General features: G+C 40.5%; 1 protein-coding gene across 1 annotated transcript in view; it reads right to left on the bottom strand.

Annotated features, from left to right (window-relative positions):
• Positions 1 to 21: 21 nt before the first annotated feature.
• The window catches only part of CSTF3 (cleavage stimulation factor subunit 3), a 54,370-nt gene continuing 33,523 nt past the window's right edge, over positions 22 to 20,868 (bottom strand). Inside the window, exons 4-21 of the mRNA XM_074918584.1 lie at positions 19,214 to 19,246; positions 18,741 to 18,838; positions 17,236 to 17,302; positions 17,104 to 17,138; positions 16,870 to 16,996; positions 14,085 to 14,162; positions 13,725 to 13,887; positions 13,087 to 13,196; positions 12,555 to 12,671; positions 11,331 to 11,405; positions 10,043 to 10,186; positions 9,841 to 9,943; positions 7,919 to 7,988; positions 6,443 to 6,638; positions 4,782 to 4,935; positions 4,289 to 4,383; positions 4,101 to 4,161; positions 22 to 3,116 (exon numbers count right to left, since the gene is read on the bottom strand). Coding sequence (XP_074774685.1) covers positions 2,914 to 3,116; positions 4,101 to 4,161; positions 4,289 to 4,383; positions 4,782 to 4,935; positions 6,443 to 6,638; positions 7,919 to 7,988; positions 9,841 to 9,943; positions 10,043 to 10,186; positions 11,331 to 11,405; positions 12,555 to 12,671; positions 13,087 to 13,196; positions 13,725 to 13,887; positions 14,085 to 14,162; positions 16,870 to 16,996; positions 17,104 to 17,138; positions 17,236 to 17,302; positions 18,741 to 18,838; positions 19,214 to 19,246 — 1,929 coding nt within the window. The 3' untranslated portion in view covers positions 22 to 2,913. The remainder of the gene's footprint in view (positions 3,117 to 4,100; positions 4,162 to 4,288; positions 4,384 to 4,781; positions 4,936 to 6,442; positions 6,639 to 7,918; positions 7,989 to 9,840; positions 9,944 to 10,042; positions 10,187 to 11,330; positions 11,406 to 12,554; positions 12,672 to 13,086; positions 13,197 to 13,724; positions 13,888 to 14,084; positions 14,163 to 16,869; positions 16,997 to 17,103; positions 17,139 to 17,235; positions 17,303 to 18,740; positions 18,839 to 19,213; positions 19,247 to 20,868) is intronic.

Here is a 20,868-nt window from a genome sequence, read left to right as displayed (position 1 = left end):
CTGGGGGGGGGGGGGGGGGTGTCTTGGTAGTTTTCTGGCTGCAATTTTTAGATTTTTTGAGATGGTGCTAGGTAGGACAAGTTTAAGAACTAAACTTTGTATTTAAGTGGCTCATTTTGGGGCATTTTACTCTAATTTACCGTGAATTTAGTTTAATTAATCCAAAGGAGATTAGCAATGGTCCTTCCCAGAAGGGATGATTTGGCTTTAAAAAAAAATCATACTTTAAAGACTTAAGAAGAAAGTTCAAATTCTAGACAAGAGGAACTTTAACAGGCAAAAAACAAAGCCAAACAGCACTTTATTGTAACATTATGGTTAGTACGGTAGGCTACTAGGTTTTTCTGCATTTTACTGCATTTTAATGGCATTTTTTTGCTGTTTACCTGCAGATGTTACAAACACATAATATATTTTTGTAGCAAATTTTCTGGTTATTGGGTAACTGTCCTCTGCTATGTACAGTACTTACAAAGGTGGCAATCTTATAGATTGCAGCTGTATTTATCTCTTGTAAAGACTTCAGAAGGGCAGAGCTAAAACGTTTTGATAAAAGTGGCATTTCTTACCTTTTTTTTGCTAGTTACTCCTTTTTATGCGAAATACTAATTTTAAAGTAAACCTTTGTCATTTTCGGAAGGTGGATTTAAAGCGTGTGAAACTTTAGGCTGAAAATTTTACTTGTTTTTTTTAAAACTACAACCGGAGATGGTTGCATATTCAATCATGTCTTCAAAAATATCCAGGAAGTGCAGAGCACTGTCGGAAGTGTAAGCGATTTTAATGTACTGAGAGATGAATGATTTAATGTTAGTTTGAATACACAGGGAATATTTTCAGTAGAAGATTTTTTTCACTTTGTAGAGGTGTTCCTGAAATGTAAAATATTTGTAGGTCTTGAATTTAATTAGCTACGTTGTATAGATGAGTGTTGACGGAAGAGCTCAATGATCTTACAGCCTTATTGCAATTTCAGACTCAGCTAGGAGGTAAGTACAGTTGAAATTTTCCTCTAGTTGAGCACAATGCTGTATTACAGTAATCAAAATTTGATGATTTTATGAAAGCAACCTTCATAGCTATAAACAGTGTCTCATGTACTAGACTATCCAAAATAGAATGTGTTGTGGTCTATAAAAAAAAACCCCAACAAGTTATGTAAAATAAGTGACGGGCCCTTTTATTAATCAACTAGTCAGCTGAAATAATAGAACTTCTAGAAGGAGGCCCTTGATTATGAATCACTGTTGGTGCTTCCCTTTCCACTTTTCCTTTAAACCTCAGCATGGATCGAGCTGCCCGGAGTTTGGAGGAAGGTGGAATGAGTAAAAGCTTTCATTCTGCATTAGCCTATGCAACTATAAAACAGATCTTCTCTCATTCATTTTTTTGCTTCCCCAAGCAAAAAAAAAAAGAACCACCACAAAACCCTGTTAAGGGATCACCAGCTCAGACAAGTGATTTTGCTCCTGGCTAAACGCACTCTGATAGTAAAATGGATGCCTGTTTCTGAATCTTTCTTTGATAACTCAAAAGCGACTAGGTTGGTTAGTCAGATAACAAAGTTCCGAGTAGGTTTTTGCTGTGGTCTGTTTCCTTGCTTGAATCAACAAAGGGCACAACAGAGGTCTTCAAGACTGCTGCATCTACTTACTGTGCTTTGTTCTTAGTGCAGGATCCACCTCAAAACACAGCCTATAGCTCTGCGGCTCCAAAAAATTAAGGCCGTAGTCTGCGTAACAAAAGCGCTACCAGAAACATTATTGCTCGAGATAGACATAAAAAAAATAAATAACCAAATCTGTTTTCGTTTTTGTTAAATGAGAATTGCAGAAAATAAATTGCTGCTGTTGTTTTATATCTTAGTATTGCCTAGAAGCTGCCTTTAAAGGCCCCTGTGAATTCTGTGTACAACAAAAATTTAGAAGCTGTAGGGGATGATCTCAAGGGTGTGGGGAGGAAGATCCTCAAGGTGCAACAAGATAGTCAATGACACGTTAAAATCTACAGTACGCATAGAAACCGCTTTGAAAGTTCATGTAGTGTTTTTGTTAGCTTGTTTGAAAATAACAGGTTAAACTGTGTAGCTGATATATTGACATTTAGCTTTGTACTCTAAGTGGAAGACCAGTGCAGTGATCCAGGAACAGACTGTGTTAGCTGGTGCTCCTGGACAATCCACAGTAGAAATATGTACTGAGTTTGTCTTACGATGCTGTCTTCTTTAAACAGTCATGGAATTAAAAGCAAAAGTATACTGTATCCTCTAGAAAAATGGAAAAAAAAGCTAATTCTAATATGTATGCTCTGATCAATTTCCTGTGATGGTCTCTATTAGCATTGCTTTTGAAGTGGCTGAGTAATATTTAAGAAGTAACTTGTCGTGTTTGAATAAAACCAGAATGAGGCATGATGTTATGGATATCCTTTTATTTTAAAGGAATGTTTTTTTCCATTTTCAACTACAAAACAGATTTCATACATTCTGCCATAAATAAAAACGAACAGTAAGGCAGGACACTACATGAACAAACTGAGAACAACTGTTTTCCAGAAAATGTGAATTAAAAATGCTTCACAAGTATAAGCCATCCAGTTTTTAAAATAAAACTGTTGAAAACCCACAAGATTTCAAGTGGTAGATGTGAACACCCTTGAAGAACAAAATGCAAGTTTTGACATTTTGCACTTTTGGTTTTGCAAACCTAGTTTTGTTCAGAGCACGTTCTAAGGTTGTTCTGGCTGTTTTCGGATCAAGAACCATATGGGAGAAGAGGCACCACAGTAACAAAACCATTTTCAAGATTTTTTTGTTTGTTTGTTTGCAGCTGTCCCTTTTAAATGTTTGACTTTTAAGAGACTGACGGACTCAATGCAAGTCTTTGTCTATCACAGCAGAACTCCAGACTTGTTTCACCGGATTCGCTTTTGCTGTCGTGCTCTGTAAATGTCGTGTACAGGGGGGACCACAGACCCTTTCTCCTCGTCGTCGTCAGAATCCTCGTGTGGTCTCTTAACAGCCTTATTGAGCATTGCGTTGTTTTCCACAGGTCCGTTGCCTTCCACAGCTATTTCAGGTAGGCCTCCGGTGATTATCCGTACGGCTTCATCAACAGCTTCAGGCAAAAAAAAAAAGTTCATTTCATTTGTGAAACGGAATTCTGCGATTAGAAATAAGCATGCAAACAGGGACACCACGATAGGGACATTGTGGAGATCTCTGGAATGAGACCTTCCCCTACCCTATTCTCCTACAAAGGTTAAGAATTAAGGCTCGACTGTCTAAAACTCTGAGCTACGGCAAACACTAATTATAAAGTAAATGCTGCTGCTTCAGCTTGAGACCTCCCTTGAGACAAGTATTGAGGTCATTTGCAAGCTTAATAAAACAGGAAAGCCTACCAGGAAAACTACAACTAGTTCATGATTCATCAGAAAGTATGCATAGCAAGTTAGTCTCTGCTTATCAACAGCGAAAGCTTCAAAAATGCCATCTATAATTTAAATAGATGTTTTCACGCAAAGAAATGAAATCCTAGGTTGCTTTCTCTCTGATCATTTGCTCCTTAAATGAACAGAGGGGGTGAAAAGGAGCGTATTATCATCTGCCATACGTTACGTGAAGCCTGGAGTATGGATCTGTCCTAGTTTTATAGTTCAGAACTCTCCCTCCTTTGCAGGAGCTCAGAAAACACTGCTCTTGAATTCTTCTCAAGCACCGCCACGTGCGTTCAGAGTTACACCTATACTGCAAATGTGTAGTTTAATGTTACAGTGCTGCTAGGAAGAATGCCTTGCTGCTTTTAAAGCCTATTCTGAAAATCTTTAATTTCTTTCTTTTAATGGTTATCACCAAAATATCATTCAAGTGGCAGCTGATGATTTTCAGCTTCTTTTTGACTTGTGGATCTCCCCCCAGTTAAATGTACAAATATCTCTATAGAGACTCCAACCTACGAATGTAGCCAATTCAGCACTGTACTCTTAAATATTAATTACTCGTCTGTAAACAAGGTCTGGATTTTAGACAGCAATATCCATATGTAAAACAAAACCACAGGCAACGCCATCACAGACTCCAGAGCAAACAAGTGACTTACTGTCTGGCAGTTTGCATCTTCTGAATATCTCCATGAGCTCATCCACTTGAACAAAGGGACCCTGATTTGTTACAAAACCAAAAAAAGTTTAAAGGTTATTTTCAATAGAATGATACATTCCAAGGTTCTGTCAAAACAGAAATCTCTTCTACAACTTTTTAAAGAATTCAGAATTCATTAAAACAAACCTGAAAACAAACAGGAGGTGGCAGGAGCTTCATGAGAACTACAGCTGCTGGTGGAACAGGAAATACACCACCTGGGACAGGATGTAAACCTGGAGCTGCAGGAAGAAAAAACTCTGTGAAGCCAGAGCAGGACAGCTAGACTTGAATTGCTTTTGCAGCATCGTTATTTAACGCAAATAATTACTACCCTCTCGCTTTTGCCTCTACTAATTACATATTGTTTAGTCAGTGATCTGAAGTCCATGAGCAGTGTGTATACCAGCTTATTACCATTGACCAGACCCCAAACTACTTGTACTTATTTCCATGTGACCTTAATATTAGGTAAAATATATATATATATGCCTTTAGCAATTCCATTAAATAACAGCTTAAAATGTAAGTACATGTTTAGATGACTGAAGGCAAGGAAAGTCTCTGTGATTAGGCTTGCTAAACACACAAATTCATAACTGGCGAAACACAACCACTTCCGACCGAACATCTGACTTACGTGCCAAGTGTCTTGGCTGAAATGGAATCATTTGCTGAGTGTCCGGTTTTGGGTATTCGGGTTTTCTGTCTACTTCATCCTTGAGAACAGGCACGATGGAAGGAGCGACCACAGGGTCGGGAATTATGGCTGCCAGCTTGGCACGGGAGACGTCCTGCGAAAGGCAGGGGGAGAGCTCTGAACGTTGCTTAAATGACAGAACAAAACACCTCCAGACCAGCCGCTTACTCCCCCTTCGTCATCATTACAATTTCAGATGTCCTCTCACAAGACCATCTGGGCAAAACTTGCATGTTTTCATCAAACATTTAGTCCTACGGTGACCCGGCTGGGAGTGCAAACACTTGTTTTTGTTACCGGATGGGACCGTATCTGTCATTTTGGAGAGGCTACTTTTCTTAGGTTAAAAAGATTTAGGCGAACAGGTGCAGACCACTAGGCCTTCACAACTATCATTTCTCCCTCATTTCATTCCCTAGATCGCTTTAGCTGGAAAAGAAACAAAGCATAAGGCAGTCAGCAGGCCTGCAAAGCGTCAGTTCAAATAGCATTTTATATTCTGGCATGTTACAAGCTGTAACAGAAATCAGCCCCGGGTAGGTCCGCACCACCTCGCATGCGTTTTGTCAAGATGTGCTCTCCTGAAAGCACACCCCTAACTTCAGAATAACTTTGTCCCAGTTGTGTTATTCAGGCTCAAAGTGACTCCTATTTCCATTGATCAGATTACTTTACAACGGTGTGAAGACCAACAATTCAGCTGCTTTGCTAACTTTGATGACGTCTGTATTTTTCAAAAATTCCTTTTCTGTGGAAGAAATAAATGGAAGCTGAGGAACTATTTTTGAGACATGAAGGCTCTCTTCCTGTTCATGTAAACGGAAAACAGCAGTTCCTCCAGCAGAGCTGTTTCTGCTTCTCTGGCAGCCTATTTTATATCATGCTTTAAAAAAACCCCAACAAAACAGCATTATATTCTAATGCTTTTCCTAACTGTTATGGCCTTCCACATGACTAGAAGAGTAGTTATACATCTGGTCAGAAACAAGATGGGAGACCACTAGATACAGGTGTTTGGCCTAGACTTTAAATTCTGAGTAGCAGCAGCAGCAAAGGACTTGAGCCATAACTAACTGAAGAAAAGCAGGCAGCCACCGAGCTCGATAGGTAATTCTCCTCAGGTATGTGCAGCAGTCCCTGGGGCTGCACCCTCTCTGTTACGGTTCTCACTGAAGAGAGCTGGGTTTTGCCAGCTGACGCGGGAGGGCAGGCAGCGATGGTTCATACAGATGACCTCATTCTGCAAACTTCCAAAAGGATTTTAGGTTTTGGGGGAGCTCGGGTTTAAGTCTGAAGCAGAGGCCTGCAGCTGAGTGGTGGGGGCATTACCACGCTGCCCTTTCCACGGGCACACGAGAGGTAAATGGGGCCACAGGAAGTTGCACCTGTTACACCCATGGCCCTTGCTCCCTTCTGCCCTTGGCCCACAGTGCCTGGCACTTTGTTGCCCAGCAAGACAGCAAGGAGGAGGCATACCAGGACCTGTTTTACCTGCTTTTCTATCGAGGGAAAAAAAAGTGTAAGGCAAGACCTAAATAAGGAATAGCTTCAGTTTGCTAGGACTGACAAGAGTAACAATACAAGCGTTCTTACCCACTCACCTTATAACCAAGGGCCTTCAGTTCGCTCGCAGAGCAAGGGTACAAATCCATGAACTTGTACCTGTCTACCAGCAGAGCTGTTTCTTTACCCTCGTATTCTTCCTTGAATGCTGTAAACCGCCGTTTTTCAACTTTCAGAATACTAGCCAGATCACCAATGTTGCTTTCAAAAGCTAAAAACCGAGCCCAGATTTCCCTATAAAAGAACAGATAAATAGACAGCTGCTGAAGGAGAAAGAATTACTGGCCACAACCCAATTAGAAAACACACTAGAGGAGAGATTCAAAGGAGGTGATCTGGGAACACGTGACCATTTCCATTATTTACTTCAGATGCATCTATAACATGCATTACCTTCCTCATGCCTGATGTATTTCTGTAAAAGCTTTCAGTCTAGCGGGTTGCAAAGGACTTTGTTATGGAAAGGAAAGGATCACTGGTGTAAATGACTTCAGCATTTGAGGTAAGCTTTTATCATCAACGTAAGGTGCACAAATAGACTTTACTCATCTGCTACACAGAAGTTCACTCTGATCCTGATAGCTGAAGGACTTTTTAACATAGGATATTATTTAGTTCACGTCCACAGACCAGAATATTCTAGCAGGCAAGAGCAATACCCTATAACAGCAGCACTTCAGAATTTTACACAGCCCACAATATATAGAGTTACTGCTCATTTCTCTGTGGAAAATCTCATATATAACGTAAGCAACATCTGACCATATTTCTGGACTCAACTTTAATTTTTGCTTTGGAGTTCACCTTTTAAATTCTTGGGTTTTCTCACTTTTAAAAATCGACATTAAAATATTTCTCATGAAAGATCAGAATAACGGTGCAGAATGAATGTGCACATCAGCACGATGTTTAATTTCTTGGTTCTGATGTCTGTGTCTACCAGAATAATAATAATGGTGAACACTTGGACTGCCAAGGGTTTGGTAAGCATTTTTTCTGAGAAATAAAAATTAATAATGAAAATGTGACTGAGTGGTTAATCCAAGTTTTTCCTGGTTCTTTCCCTATTTTATTTTCAGTTGGCTGGGAGTCGTCCAGCATTCTCCTCAATAAATTCCTGACTCCCCTTCTCTAACATAATGCTCCTGATAGATGTGCTCAGCTCCCTCTCCCATCTAAAGCATCTATCTGGGGAGAGATACACGTCATTAGCTACACCAGCTGCTCAGTCCGTGGAATCCTCACTGCACAGGAGGATTCTCTGCTCTGTCCCCAACAATCCTGCGTCAGTGAGGTTCTAAAGTCAATAAATTAATGAACGTCACTGCAAGTGGGATAGGGACTTTCACAAATCTGTCACAGCTGTTGCTATTTTAGACAGCATGAAGTGGGGAAGGAACATCTGTACCTAGTTTTGTCCTGCTGTTTGTTTTTCTAATTTCTTTGGGATGTTTGTAGTTGAAAGGGGTTGTGTGTCTTTTTTTAGTGTAGTGAAACTGCTTTTGCAGACGTACCCAGATTTCTCAGGTGGAAGGCTCCCTGAAGTTAAAACACGTTCAAACAAAACTCTTGTATTATTGTCCTCTTTAAAAATAGAAAGAAAAAAGAAAAAAAATCACACTGAGTAAAATATATTAAAAACAATTTAAAATCATGTCCATTCAAAGAAATGTGTACATTGAATTAAATACAAGGCTGACATTCCAAAACCTGTAGTTGAATTTCAATCAGTAGAAAAACTGAATGCCTACCTAAAACGTTACCAATGTTAAATTCTACTGTGAATTTGTTATTTGAAAGTCTATTTTTGTTGATGGCAACAAACCAATCCTAATACAGGTTCTTTCACAACAGCACAGCTATCGCTTGGCATCTCTTCACGATCGCTGCTTTCTTCTGTTTTCTTTAATTATCACAATGGATTATCTTGGTAATTTCCAATTTGGCCTTTCAATTCATGACTTCCCTTTTAAATTGGGAATTATTTTAAATTGCATTATTATTTAAATGATACACTTGTATATTCATCAGAAGTCCTCCCCAAATTATTAGACCTGGTTCCCAGTGAGCAGTCAGCCTTTGTACATTGCCAGCTGGGGGAATGGAGTGGTTGGTGGGTTTGTTCTTAAAGCTGCTAGTTTCTGCCCTGCCTCTCTCGCTGTGTATTTTACCGTATCTTACATTTACAGACGTTCTGAGATCAATTTTCTTGGTTTTAGTAAAGTCTGCTGGGTTGCTAAGACAAAGCAATACACTGGCAAGTTTTAAGATTTTTTTTTTTTTCTGATGGCAGTCTACAGAAAGGCATTACAAATATTCACGTAGACCTAAAATAATTTCTTGCAAAATTAAATATACTTTAACTTGAAAAAAAAAAATAATCGCTCTGTTTACAGCTCACAGGAGAAAAAAGTTCTAAATCTTACTCAAACTTTCAGAGCCTGGGGGGAAAAAAAAAAAAAAAAAGGTATTGTAGCCTGACAGGAGAAATTCATGTGCCTGGTGGCTACAGAAGGGCGTGGGAGGTTCAGCAGATCCAGCAGCACAGCGACCAGCAGCCAGCGGCGTGGAGGCTGCCTCACAAAACCGAGCTAGGACTTCCTAATAAAAACCAGATCGTGTTACACCTCTGTGTCGTTACGCTATAGATACTAAGCTAGGGTACTGAAGGTGTGAGGAAATACCTGAAGAAATCTGAAAATTTAATGAGTAGCTGGCAGGCAGGACTGCGCAGAGGAAGAGCTGGGACGAACCGCTCCTCTCCCTCTCCTCTCCCTCCCGGTGAAACACGGACCAGGGCAGCTCCACACAAGGTCCCAGCCCCTGCTCCCCACAGCAGCTCAGGCGTCTTTTGAGACATTACCTCCCGCTCCCGGGAGACCTGCCCCGGCCACCCCACCAGCACCTCCTGCGGGGGCTCCCCGGGGCCCTGTCCCCCAGGGCTGGCACCTGCCCGGCCCTGCCCCTCGCATCACAAACTGGCAAATATTCACAATACTGCTTTTATATCTCACTCGTCTCATCCACCCGGGGAGAATGAGTTTAAAATAATTCTAGAAGGGAACAACTGATCTATCACTCCTCTCATGCTGATTTCACCTCCTATAGATTTAGATTTCTCAGTGTACTTCCCACTTCTCGCAACAGATGCTGTAAAGCTGCTGCTACGCAGGTGAGTTACAATTTTGAAAATTCGCTCTCCTCCATTCAGAAGGATCAAGATCTAATGTTACTGTACTTCTGGAACTTCAGGAAGGACAGACCAGCAAGTTTTGTTTTCAAATTAATTGCTGAGTTTCATGAAGAGGTTTCATTGCTCTTCAAGAAGAATTAGAACTAAAACACAAGGAACTTGACCTGAACTTAAACTGACAGAGAAGTGTTTAGATTCAGGTTAATGAGTGCTTCGTTAGACCTCTCAAAGCTTAAAGCTTACCATTAAGGTGAGAAAGGTAGTCGATATATGCCAGTACATATTCTGGAATGTCCCCATATTTTTTCAGCCCTAGCTCAAAAATCTTAAAGGCCACAGATTTATCCTGCAAACATTAAAAAAAAAAAAAAAAAAGTTATTACCTTCAGTGAGCTACACACCCTCCTGACACTACTTTAATATCAAATTGAGCATCTGCAATTACCTTACTACAATAATACTCCATTAAAGCTGCTGTAACATAGACGTGATGGCGGGTCCGGGCATCCTCTCTCGCTTTCTTAAATATCATTCTTCCAGATTTTATGCCTTCTGCTCGCCTTGCAAATTTCATATATTGGATATAAACCTAAGGTGCATATTAATATTTATATTGTACCAGTGCTAACAAAAAAATACTAGAATGTAATAAAAGTTTTTTTCGCTATATTTGAAATAATCTCTACTGACAAAATACAGCTAATAAGGCATAACAGAAACAACACTGTGTGGTGCCTCTGTGTTTTGCTATAAATACCAAGTCAAAGCTTTTAATATACTTTTTTAAAAACAATGGAATATACCTAAGAGTGATCCCCTGAAACAATGATCCCCTGTACATTATACAATCCAAGATACAAATCATCCTGTCTGCAAATATTTCTACTGATCAAGGAAATAATGAATGTGCTATTTAGTTCGGTGGCAAATTCGTGTTTGGGATTTAACTTTCCTCCACGCTGAATTAGACCACAAAGAACAGCATTCCTCAAATAGGAGTGACTGGTACATGGTTTCTCAGAAAATACGTATTTGGGAAGCATTCTGATCTGTGTTTAATGTGTAGAACACGTCAGTAAATGGATACCTTTCCTCTGACACTGACCTGTTGTTTAATTTTAGACCTAAGCCCTTCTTTTTCCTTCTCATGCTTTGTTGTGTCTATTTATAAACTAAAACTTTTTGAGGGCAGGTTCCTGTCTCACACCATTTGTTCAGCACTAGCACAGCTGGCACTAGAGACAACCTTGTTTACTATATAACTTAAGCAGATGTACAGCAATACTCTTTGATAATGATATGGTGAATTACAAATATATTTGCAAACTACACGTACGCAGCATGGTGCATTTATATGTAGGGAGAGCAATAAGCAAAGGCAATGTGCTTTTAATCAGTTAAGGGGAGGCAAAGTGAAATTTTAGTTGAACCAACAAAACATACGCAAAGTCTTATGAGCTGCATCATGAAATTTTTTATATCTTCATTGCTTGTTTCAAGAGATTCTCCAAAAGAGACAGGAGAAAAGTGCACGACTTAGCGTATCTAAGTGGATTAAAGGCTGTAATTACCAACCTTGCTGAAATTTTAATCTAACTGTCATCTCAGTACTTCGCCTGCTCCATCATCCTTGTGACCCAATGAACTCCTGTAAGTACTTTGCCATTCTTTGCATGTACTCAGGTGACTGTCCATGCAAATGGGGAAAAACTCAATACTAAGGATCATCTTACCAGAGTGGGATCAATGTCTTCAATCGCCAGGAGTCGGTTATATATGCTGTGTACTTTCTCATACTTCATTCGACTCTAAGTAAATAAGAAGGAAATGCAGACTGCTTAGTAATATGGTCACAAATGACCCACGAGAATGCAAAAATCAATCTGAACAAAAAGCTAAAATTTTTCCGTTTCCTCTTTTCCCCCAGTTGAATACTAGGTACGTCAGTCCCTTTTACTCAGATGCATTTTCTGTCTTGTGCAGTCATTTCTTTACTTCCCACATTAATTTCTCACTAGTGCTTACTTCCATGCTTTTCAAGAGTCTCTGAAGTCTTTTTCTAATTCGGTAATACTGCAGGGCAAGTGCCACTGTAGGTGTTTGGGATAAGAAGACTGTTTCCTTTACCTCTGTCTAAAAGGAATGTGCAGACAGCGAGGAAAACCACCTTCCTGACTCTCTAACCTACACACTTCATTCTGTTCACCACCAGCTGCAGCCCTCCAAGTTGTACTGTACATCCTTAAAAACCCCTAGATATCTGGTATGCTTAGGATGCAAGAGGCTGCACTGAAGGCCAAGGCAGGCTTTTTCTTTGAAGGGCAAAGGGGTTTTGTTTGGTTTGGGTTTTTTTCTGTTATCCTCAGGATCTTCCTGCAAAGACTCTTCCATGTTATGGTAAGTAGGCAAAGTACATCCTGCAGAGGACTCCATAGTCTTCATCTGATCACTGGCCTGATTCCTGATGGTTCACGTGCAAAACCAACCCTTGCTGGGGCATTACTCGTTATGGAGTGCAGTAAAGCGGTAGCTTGGGTAAAGAGATTTCTCAAGAAAGCTGCAGTACAGCGTGCCTCCCATCTTCTGTCACAGCCATGCAAACACAAACATTAAACCCCCAAGAAATTACATAGCAAAGGTGTTCTTTATTCCCATTTTAAAAGTGAAGAAGCTGATGCTCCAGTAAATGTCAATCTATCCAATCTATCAGCCTTTCAATTTCACAGCAATTTGAAAAATATAGCCAATATTTAAGTGGAAAGACAAAAATTTTGTAATTCATACTATAGGATTTTCCTCTCTATTTTATTAGCTCAGGAACACTGAATGAGGTTAAGGCTAGACGAATCAGTAAATCAATTCTATAGAATTTTGTGTATTCAATATGTTTCAAATAAATGACGTTGACAGGAGATGCCTTTGCATTTTAACATCAGTATATCACTATTTTTGCTCACCTCTTCATAATCTGCATATGCAAAATAAAGAAGCATATTCTTCTTTAATAAAGTGCTGATCGCTCTTTCATAAATATTAGCAGCCTCATCACTGAAAAGTTTAGCATTGTTCATGTCCTGTTATAAAACAAGTATGACAATATAATTGTTCAGCATCTATTGACAAGGAAGGCCAATCTAGGGAATATCTTTTGTGTGTGAGAAGTCCCAGTGAACTTCCATGCAGTGCCCCAATGAAAAGATAATGATTTCCCCAGTCCTTAAGGAATCACAAAACCAGGACAAAACACCACCACCACCCCCGCAACCTAAAACTGGCCAACACTGAAATGGTTTCTTATAATTCTTACCTCAAACGCAAATATTTTTATTTCTTAAAATAGTCCTGATTTTAAAATTCTGGACGTGACACAACTTACGGTGCTAAAATTTTTCATATTCCCCTCCATGGTTCTTAATTATTTGAGGAAAAATTAACAGTACATCATGTTAAAACAATGAAATGAAAGAAAACTAATGGCAATCTGCTTACCCCTTTCTCAGCTAGCAGTTTACTGGATTGCTCAAGATACTGTGCAGCTTCATACCAGATATCTGGGTGATGTCCCAGAACCAAAAGGCATTGCTCATAGGCAAACATAACTGCGGGGGAAAAAAGTAAGAAATACTTTGTGTATGTTATTGTAGCAATGGTACCACCGTGCACAATGGAAGAATGAAATACAAAATCCAGCAAATACATCAGACAATATTAACACTAATTGGCTTTGAATACAGCGATCACAACTGCCCTTCTTTTATATTGCCAGGAACTTGATGAATCATAACCAGCAGCTAAAACCTGCCTCCTCCAGGGGAAGCAGCAGAACTCATTCAAGAGCTTCAGCCATAAAACCAGGCTGTGATCCACAGTTTCCTGACCTCCAGTGAAAGTTCAGTGGCACACAACTACAGCACTGCCCCCCAAAATCCATGTATTACTTTCAGCTTGGCATGAGCAAAAACTAAAGAATAGTTTAAAAAAAAACCCACCCACACAATTCAAGAAACTCAATCAAATTCTGCTCCAGCACAATCCCTGAACTCTAAATCACATCATTACTTACGCTGGAGATCATTAATAGAGCTAAGAAATACAATTCTACATGTCCCAGCACAATAGCTAATTACCTCTTTTTGTTATGAGAGTTTGATCTTCTGTACGCAGAGGATTGCTCTTTTCCCACTGGATGTATTTCTTCCACATGTCTACCTGCTGAGCCTCTTGGGGGGTGTTTTGTGGAGGGACAGAGGGAGCATTGCGGTCCAGACCTTTCATCACTGTCTCATATTCCTGAAAGGGAAGCAAGGTTTTGAACAGCACATTTAAAACACATTAAACACTAATTTTAGGTTATGCTTTCTAAAACGAGTATTTTAACATACCGAACTTATTAGTTCAACGCACACTTTTATTTGAAAATAAGAACCAAGTTTAATGCTAGTTTGCAGTATTAAATAGAACAAAGAAAAGTCGACAGAAGGTTGTACCTTTGCTACACGCCGTGCGTTCATATAATCTCTACTCCTGTCTTCAATCATCTTCTTAGCTAAGTGAATATTGATGCCCTGGACAAGGGTGAAAAAAAGAATTGGGAATGTGCAATTTCACTTTGGAAATACCGAATCTCATTTCATACAGAGAAGAGCTTGAAAGGGGATGCCAAAGTGAGCAACAAAGATAGTTATTATAAAATACTGGTCTCGAAAGGTACTGCATTTCGCCTAATAAATGTATGGGCAAGAACTTATTTACCAGAGGATAAACTCACTACTAAAAATCAACTGACCTGAAGCATCTCAGTATATTTTTAATCACTTACAGCTTTCAAAAATATAATGGGCTTTACATAAACCTGCTGGGGGAGAAAATGGACAGAATGTAGTTGTGATTTACATTTTTCCTTTTAAATTGGGGTCAGTGCCTAGTCAGAGACACAGCTCCCTGCCTTGCTGCTCTTCCTGTTCACCAGGTGAAGGCTGAGACAGCATATGAGCAATTCACTTTTCCTGGACAAGCAGTAACAGAGATTGACCCCCAAGCTCAAAGCTCTGCCTTCTCCTCTGTTCCTGAAGTAACTGACAGCTTTTAAGAGATTACATTCAACATACACCCTGCCATACGTGTTCCTTTGTCAGCTGAGAGCGACTTGAGGCCTGTCGCTGCAGAATAACACCCCTCCGGGCCTGCACACACGTGCAGAGGGCCCTGTCGTGCTGCTGAGCAAGGGCAGCAGGAGAGCTGGGGCACAGCCCACACCTCAGCATCAGCAACACGGGCCTGGTCACGGGGTCGCAGGCACGAACAAAATCTCAAAGAACCACCCTTACGGCAGGGTAACCAGCCACCCTTTTGTTCACACCTGTGTCTGCGTGGATTTTGCCTGCAAGGACTCTGAGTAAGGTGGGCAGAGCTTTCAGTCCTATTCCAAACAGGCAACTGAGCTGGGTACGGGCTCACTACAGAAGCAAAGGTACCGTCTGGACTGGTGCAGGGTGCTGCCTGGGAGCACTGTCTGGGCCAGGTAGTGTACACACCAGCAGTGCCCAGTTTAACCCAGGACGGGGCTGGGAACGCAGCAATGTTCCCCCGGGCTGCGTGCCCAGCTTTGTGAGGTGCAGCTGTGTGGCTTTGTGAGCCAAAGATTGTCACTTCTCTGTCCCACTAGGGGTGTTACCACTTTTGACCATTCGTTTAATTAAAGACGCTGGTGACTGACAGGCTGACATTGCTACCCTGTGGCTACCGACTGAGCTAAAGGGAAGCTTGAGAGTGTTTAACTGCAGCAAATAGCCAGTGACCTTTCATTCTGAGACCTGCACTTTTGTACTGATCTCTGTGTTGCTGGACTACTGTTGAGGGGAATCAGTTCCCTCTCAAAGAGCCCTTCTGGTGAGGAGCATTTCCTTCTCTGTGCCAGGACGTCTGTAAGCAGCAGCCCCTTCCCTCGGGCCAGCCTAGCCAGAGCAGGACGTGCAGAAACCTGTGCCCGAGCAGGGCCCTGGCCCTCGGCTCCCAGCAGCTCTGAACAGCGCAAGGTACTGGTGTGTGTTCAGGGGTCAGCCAGAGCTGCCTCAACCCAAAGGTACAGAACAAATGTAGGACAGGTTTCTGCTATCATTTTGACAAGTCTCCCTAGGTATAATGGAAGTAGTAGGAACCAGCAGTGAGAGCCTTCGTTTGTTATGTGGCGACTGGTGACTGGGAGAGGAGGTTTACAGGGAAGTTGTAGTGGGGATTTTCTATGCAGAAGGCGTGTTGCTGGGCACCTTCCCTGGTGGTCAGCAGGCTACCTGTGGCATCCCCAAGCACCGACAGGGCCATCAGCTGTTACAGTACATGCTCGCGGCTGCAGATGCCCGGAGGTACTCCCACTGGCTAAGCACAGTGGCCCTATTAATGTTAAAAGGTTACCAAGCCTACGACTTGCATAATTAGAGCAAGGAAAGAGAAATTGTCCCTTCTTTCTGGCTCAGTGCACAGCTGACCCATAGCACCTGCAACCCTGGGTGCAAGAGGCAAGCTAAGGGAGAGCACTGGATGAACATCCCTGCTTGAGAGTGCTTGAGAGTGCTGAGCACCCGCCCTCAGCTCTGCACCCTCACCTCTGCTGACTGGGGTAGGTTCACAAGCTGTTACTAAATGTGTTTACAAATGCACCATAAAGGTGCAGCTACAAATTAGCCCGCAAGGACAATGAGTTGAGGTCACGCTTGCTGAAGACAGTGTGGTGGCAAACTCACCTGAATTGATGCTGTAATGGCTTCAGGTGAAGGATGGTGAGGAGCATTTTATATGTACTTGAGACCGTATATGTATATACGTATGTGTATATACTTGAGACCGTATATGTACTTGAGTCCAAACCATCATAGCTGAATGCCATTTCACCCTATTCAACTATAACTGAAAGGAGGGGAGTGCCTCCTTGGGGAAGCAAGCCCTCATTGCCAGCTGATCTGCTCTAGCTTTCATTAAATGTTCTCCATCACTGACGACAGTGATTTCTCATTCACTAGCAATTCCACTGAGCCAGCTGGGAAATGGGACAGTTAAAAGTATCCTATAAAAAGTCTTTAAAATAAATTTAAAAACTCGCTCAGGTACCTGTAGAGTTTTGCCACAGGTCTTGGTACATACCACACACAAAATATGTTTATACTGCTGGTCATGTCTTTTATACATAATTATTTAGTGGATACAGTTTAGGCACCATACTTGATTATACTATTATTATTTCTTTTTTAATGTCACAGATTTCATGTTCATGATTACCTCTTCGTATTTGTTATAATCTCTCCAGAGCTGCTCTATGTTTATCATTGGATTCACGCAACCACGCTGGTAAACCCTACGGACAGCTGTTATCCTCTGGTTTTCTGCATAAGATCCTACTGCTTCTCTAAATAATGGGGAGAGAGATTAATGTCAGCTATTACAAGGTTATAACTGGTATGAACATCAACATTACATTAACTGAGCTTAAAAAAATTCTTTTGAGATACTTACACGCCTTTCAAAAAATTGATGTAATCCACCCAGATCTATGTGAGAAAAAAATATTACATATAATGAAACCAATGTTTAGTTGTACTTGTTATAAAGTTAGAAATAAAACGTGCTTTGATAAAAAAAACATACCTGGTATGACATGATTTCCATGCCAATCTTATCCAGAGCAAAATCATATGCCTGAGCCATTTTTTCTCTGAGGAAAAAAACAAACCACAAAGACCATAGAGCAAGTGTTTACTATTTAAAAAATTCTTTATTTAAGGTATTCTTTTGTGCAGCAAATTTTAACCAAACATTGAAAAGGGTCATTCAACAGCTGAGAGTAACAACTGGCATTCAGATAACTTTAAATTCTGCATTTAGGTTTTCTGTTTAAGAAAATTATTTAAATCTGCTGATGGCAATCTAGCATACTAATGGTTCCTGTGCCCCACCTCCCCCTTAATTAAGTAGAAATCCATGTACACTATGTGAAGTTGAGAAAATATTAAACAACTACTCTTTACATTTTCTTAGCTGACAGATGTACCCCTGGTTCTTTTCCCCCCCCCCCCCCCCCTCAGAATTCCCCGAACCTTGCTGTAATTCTCCAGGAACACCAAAAGGCTGGGGAAATTAGGAGTAGCCCCCCCCCGTGTGGAAACTGCCCAAAGTGATTTCTTATCCCCCCAGATTCGAAATAATTTTCCCCAAATTTAAAATGTTCACAGAATATTTCCTTGGTAAAGTTTCAGTGAAAACAGCTTTTTCACTCTCCTACTTTTCTCCCAGTTTTCTTTACTGAAATGTCTTTCGGTACCTTACCAGTCCTTGACCATATCAACAGGAAAAATGGAAGAAAGTTCAATTAGATAAAAAGATAAGGGGGGGTGCTGATACTGTCAAAATTGTTTCAAAACAATCTTGTAAAAATAAATTTTAATAAAAATGGCGCTTTTTTTCTGTTAATGCATTAGTTATCTTGCCAGTTCTAGTACAAAGAAATTATGGTGGACTGGGAAAGAAAGAGTTTAAAGATGCTGAAAGGTACTAATATTTTTTTAAACCTTAAACAGGAAGAAAAAGCATTAAACTCAGTCCACAGGGTTGTAAACAAGTAAAACGCAGTAACTGAAAAGGGATGAACATTAATACACCCCAAAATTGTGACACTCTGATTTTTAACGCATTTTTACGCATTCCAAAACTTTAACTACTGAATTATTTACTATTGAACTCCTGCTAGTCAAATATAGTACCTCAGCTGGAATCAATTTTTGTGGAGACTCTAAACAGGGCACTAAGGGGGAGGATAGCAAAAGGTCCTGTCTGAGGAGGAAGCGTGTTTCAGATTGGCTCAAGCACCAACCTTGTCTACAGGGAACCGGCATGGATACGTCAGCTCCTCCCCAGCTCTTGTCTCACCTTGTTATATGGATCCAGACTAAGGAAGCAATTTTACCCAGCAAGCTCAATTAAAGAAACTTTAAAGAAAATGTTTCCTAAATGCAGATTATGTATTATCCCCCCCAATACTCTACCAGAAGATTCCTGGGCAGATTTGTCACCCAGGTTCCTCCCCACTCCCTAGTCAAAAACCAGTAAGAGATTCACCATAAAACTAGAGTAATTCAGAGCAACTCTTAACTTACTTGTAACTAGGTAGCTTCCCCTTGGTTTCTCGTACATAGGAAAGGTAACATTTCCATAAATCAATGTGTAAAACCTTCATAAGGCATCGCTGAAATAACTGTTTAATACATCAAGAAGACGTGATCAGGATTCCAGATACAGAAATTGGGTTTCTACTTTTAAAGCTATACAGTATGAATTAAAATACTCTTTGTAATTATGATTGAGATTTGTAAGAAAGAATAGGTTAAACTAGTTATCCTTTTGACTAAAGCATTTCTGTGCTATGCAAAGGAATTGGAGAGATTTAAACAGAGAAATTCCTCTGCGCACTTCACTCATCACAGTTTGGTAGCAAAAACAAATTGACTTTAGTGATACTTCTTATCTTTTCGAATAATGCATTCAACAACAGCTATGGTTCTTTTTAATCTGCTTTAGCCTAATCAGAAGATACTTGTTCTGGGTATAGAGATATATTGATAGGACTCACCTTTTCCACTTTGTCATAATTTTTTGCTTTAATCTATAGGGAAGCAGAAAAAAACAAATCACTTAAGAATATACTCCTACTATTTTCAAATTGTTTTTTCATACAGCACTACAGCGTTCCAGTTTGTACTCTGGCTGCCTAAACTAATTACATTGTAACACCACATAATGCTGAAAAAATGTAATTAAACATACAAAAAACATGTACTTTGCTTAGGTTTTTCCAAATCAGCGTTTATTTGTTTTATTTATCCTTCACTTCCACTAGGGCCAAAATTTAGGTATCTGTAGGCAAAGCTGCTTTCCTGTATTCTGGCTTGGACACACACTTAGCCTCTTATTTCAAGATACTCTGTTGTTTAAGTGCATATATTGATCCACTCAGGTACCAAAGCCTCTAGATCAGGATTTAGTGAATTAAGGGTAAAATACCATATTTACAAAACTAATAGGGTAATAATATGACATTTGAACATTTATTTCTCAAAGTACACGTTGCTATAATAAGCCGATGCCGACTAAGGGAATAATAAACCACGCAGAACTTTTTTTTTTTTTTAACAGGAGCTCCCAACCCTGGTGCTCCCTTCCAGGAGGCACCCAACCACGCTCACATCTCGGCACTCGTTTCACTCAGACAGCACGCACACTGCAAGGGTAGAGGGTGAGCTTAAGTCTTGAAGTAACAGGCTGCAGACAGGGCAAAGAAAAGCACGGGGACAGATGCAGAGGGCAGACTGGCACCCTTCATGTATTTATTAGCTCTGGTTACATTAACATACTGGGCAACCTGTAGAGACGTACCCTGAAGAAACAAAGAAAATGGACAAGGCTTTAGAAGATGCTTATCTGTGTTAAAATACAGAGCCTTTAGTGAAATAAGGATTTGTTCTGCTGGGTTGCATTTTTTTAAAGCATCAAATCTCCATTTTAAACCTCATTGCTCTCTGTTTACTTAGGGGATTCACAGCTTTTATTTTGGTGTGCGACACAAGAGCAGCTCTGAGAGCCTTTTCCCCATGGAGCACGGCAGTAGGCAGCAAACAGCAACCTTTAGCACCAGGTAGTAATTGTATCAGCTTTATATCATTCTCATTCCAAAGCACAAGAGAATTTTTAGCGAAAGCATTAGGGAACACCAACTCATCTGCAGGAGGCCTACAATAAATGTGTCCTGTACTACACCACGCTCTGCCTTTCCTGTCCGCTGTTCCCTGAGTTTCTATGCTCCTGCAACACCCCAGCCTCCACGAGCCCTAACAGAGCATCCCCATTTCTCACTCCCGAACAAGATCATTTAAAAATGAGAGAATTCAAACAAGCGTTGCAGAAAAAAACCTTTAATAGCACACACAGACCAGACCCTTGTGTCTGTACCACTTTTGAACTGGAGCGGTATCCTGCCCAGGTTGAAAGAATTTCACAAAATCCAGGTTTGCAAAAAGTTAAGCCTAATCATGTCTTGCACGTAAAATTTTCACACAGTCTTCCCACAAACTGTTCAGTCAAAAGATAGTTGACCAGAGAATAACTGATTGCAGAAACAACAAATGCTCTGAAATAATACTTCACTGAAATCAGGGATCGGCATGTCCATGCTACGGAGAAATCGTGTCACTGCTAAGCCCTGCAGTAAGACACACTGACCCAACACAC

This window comes from Athene noctua, chromosome 14, assembly GCF_965140245.1.
Source record: "Athene noctua chromosome 14, bAthNoc1.hap1.1, whole genome shotgun sequence".
NCBI lineage: Eukaryota > Metazoa > Chordata > Aves > Strigiformes > Strigidae > Athene > Athene noctua.
Note: the sequence above shows the minus strand (reverse complement) of the source record. Positions and strands in the feature narration are given on the sequence as shown.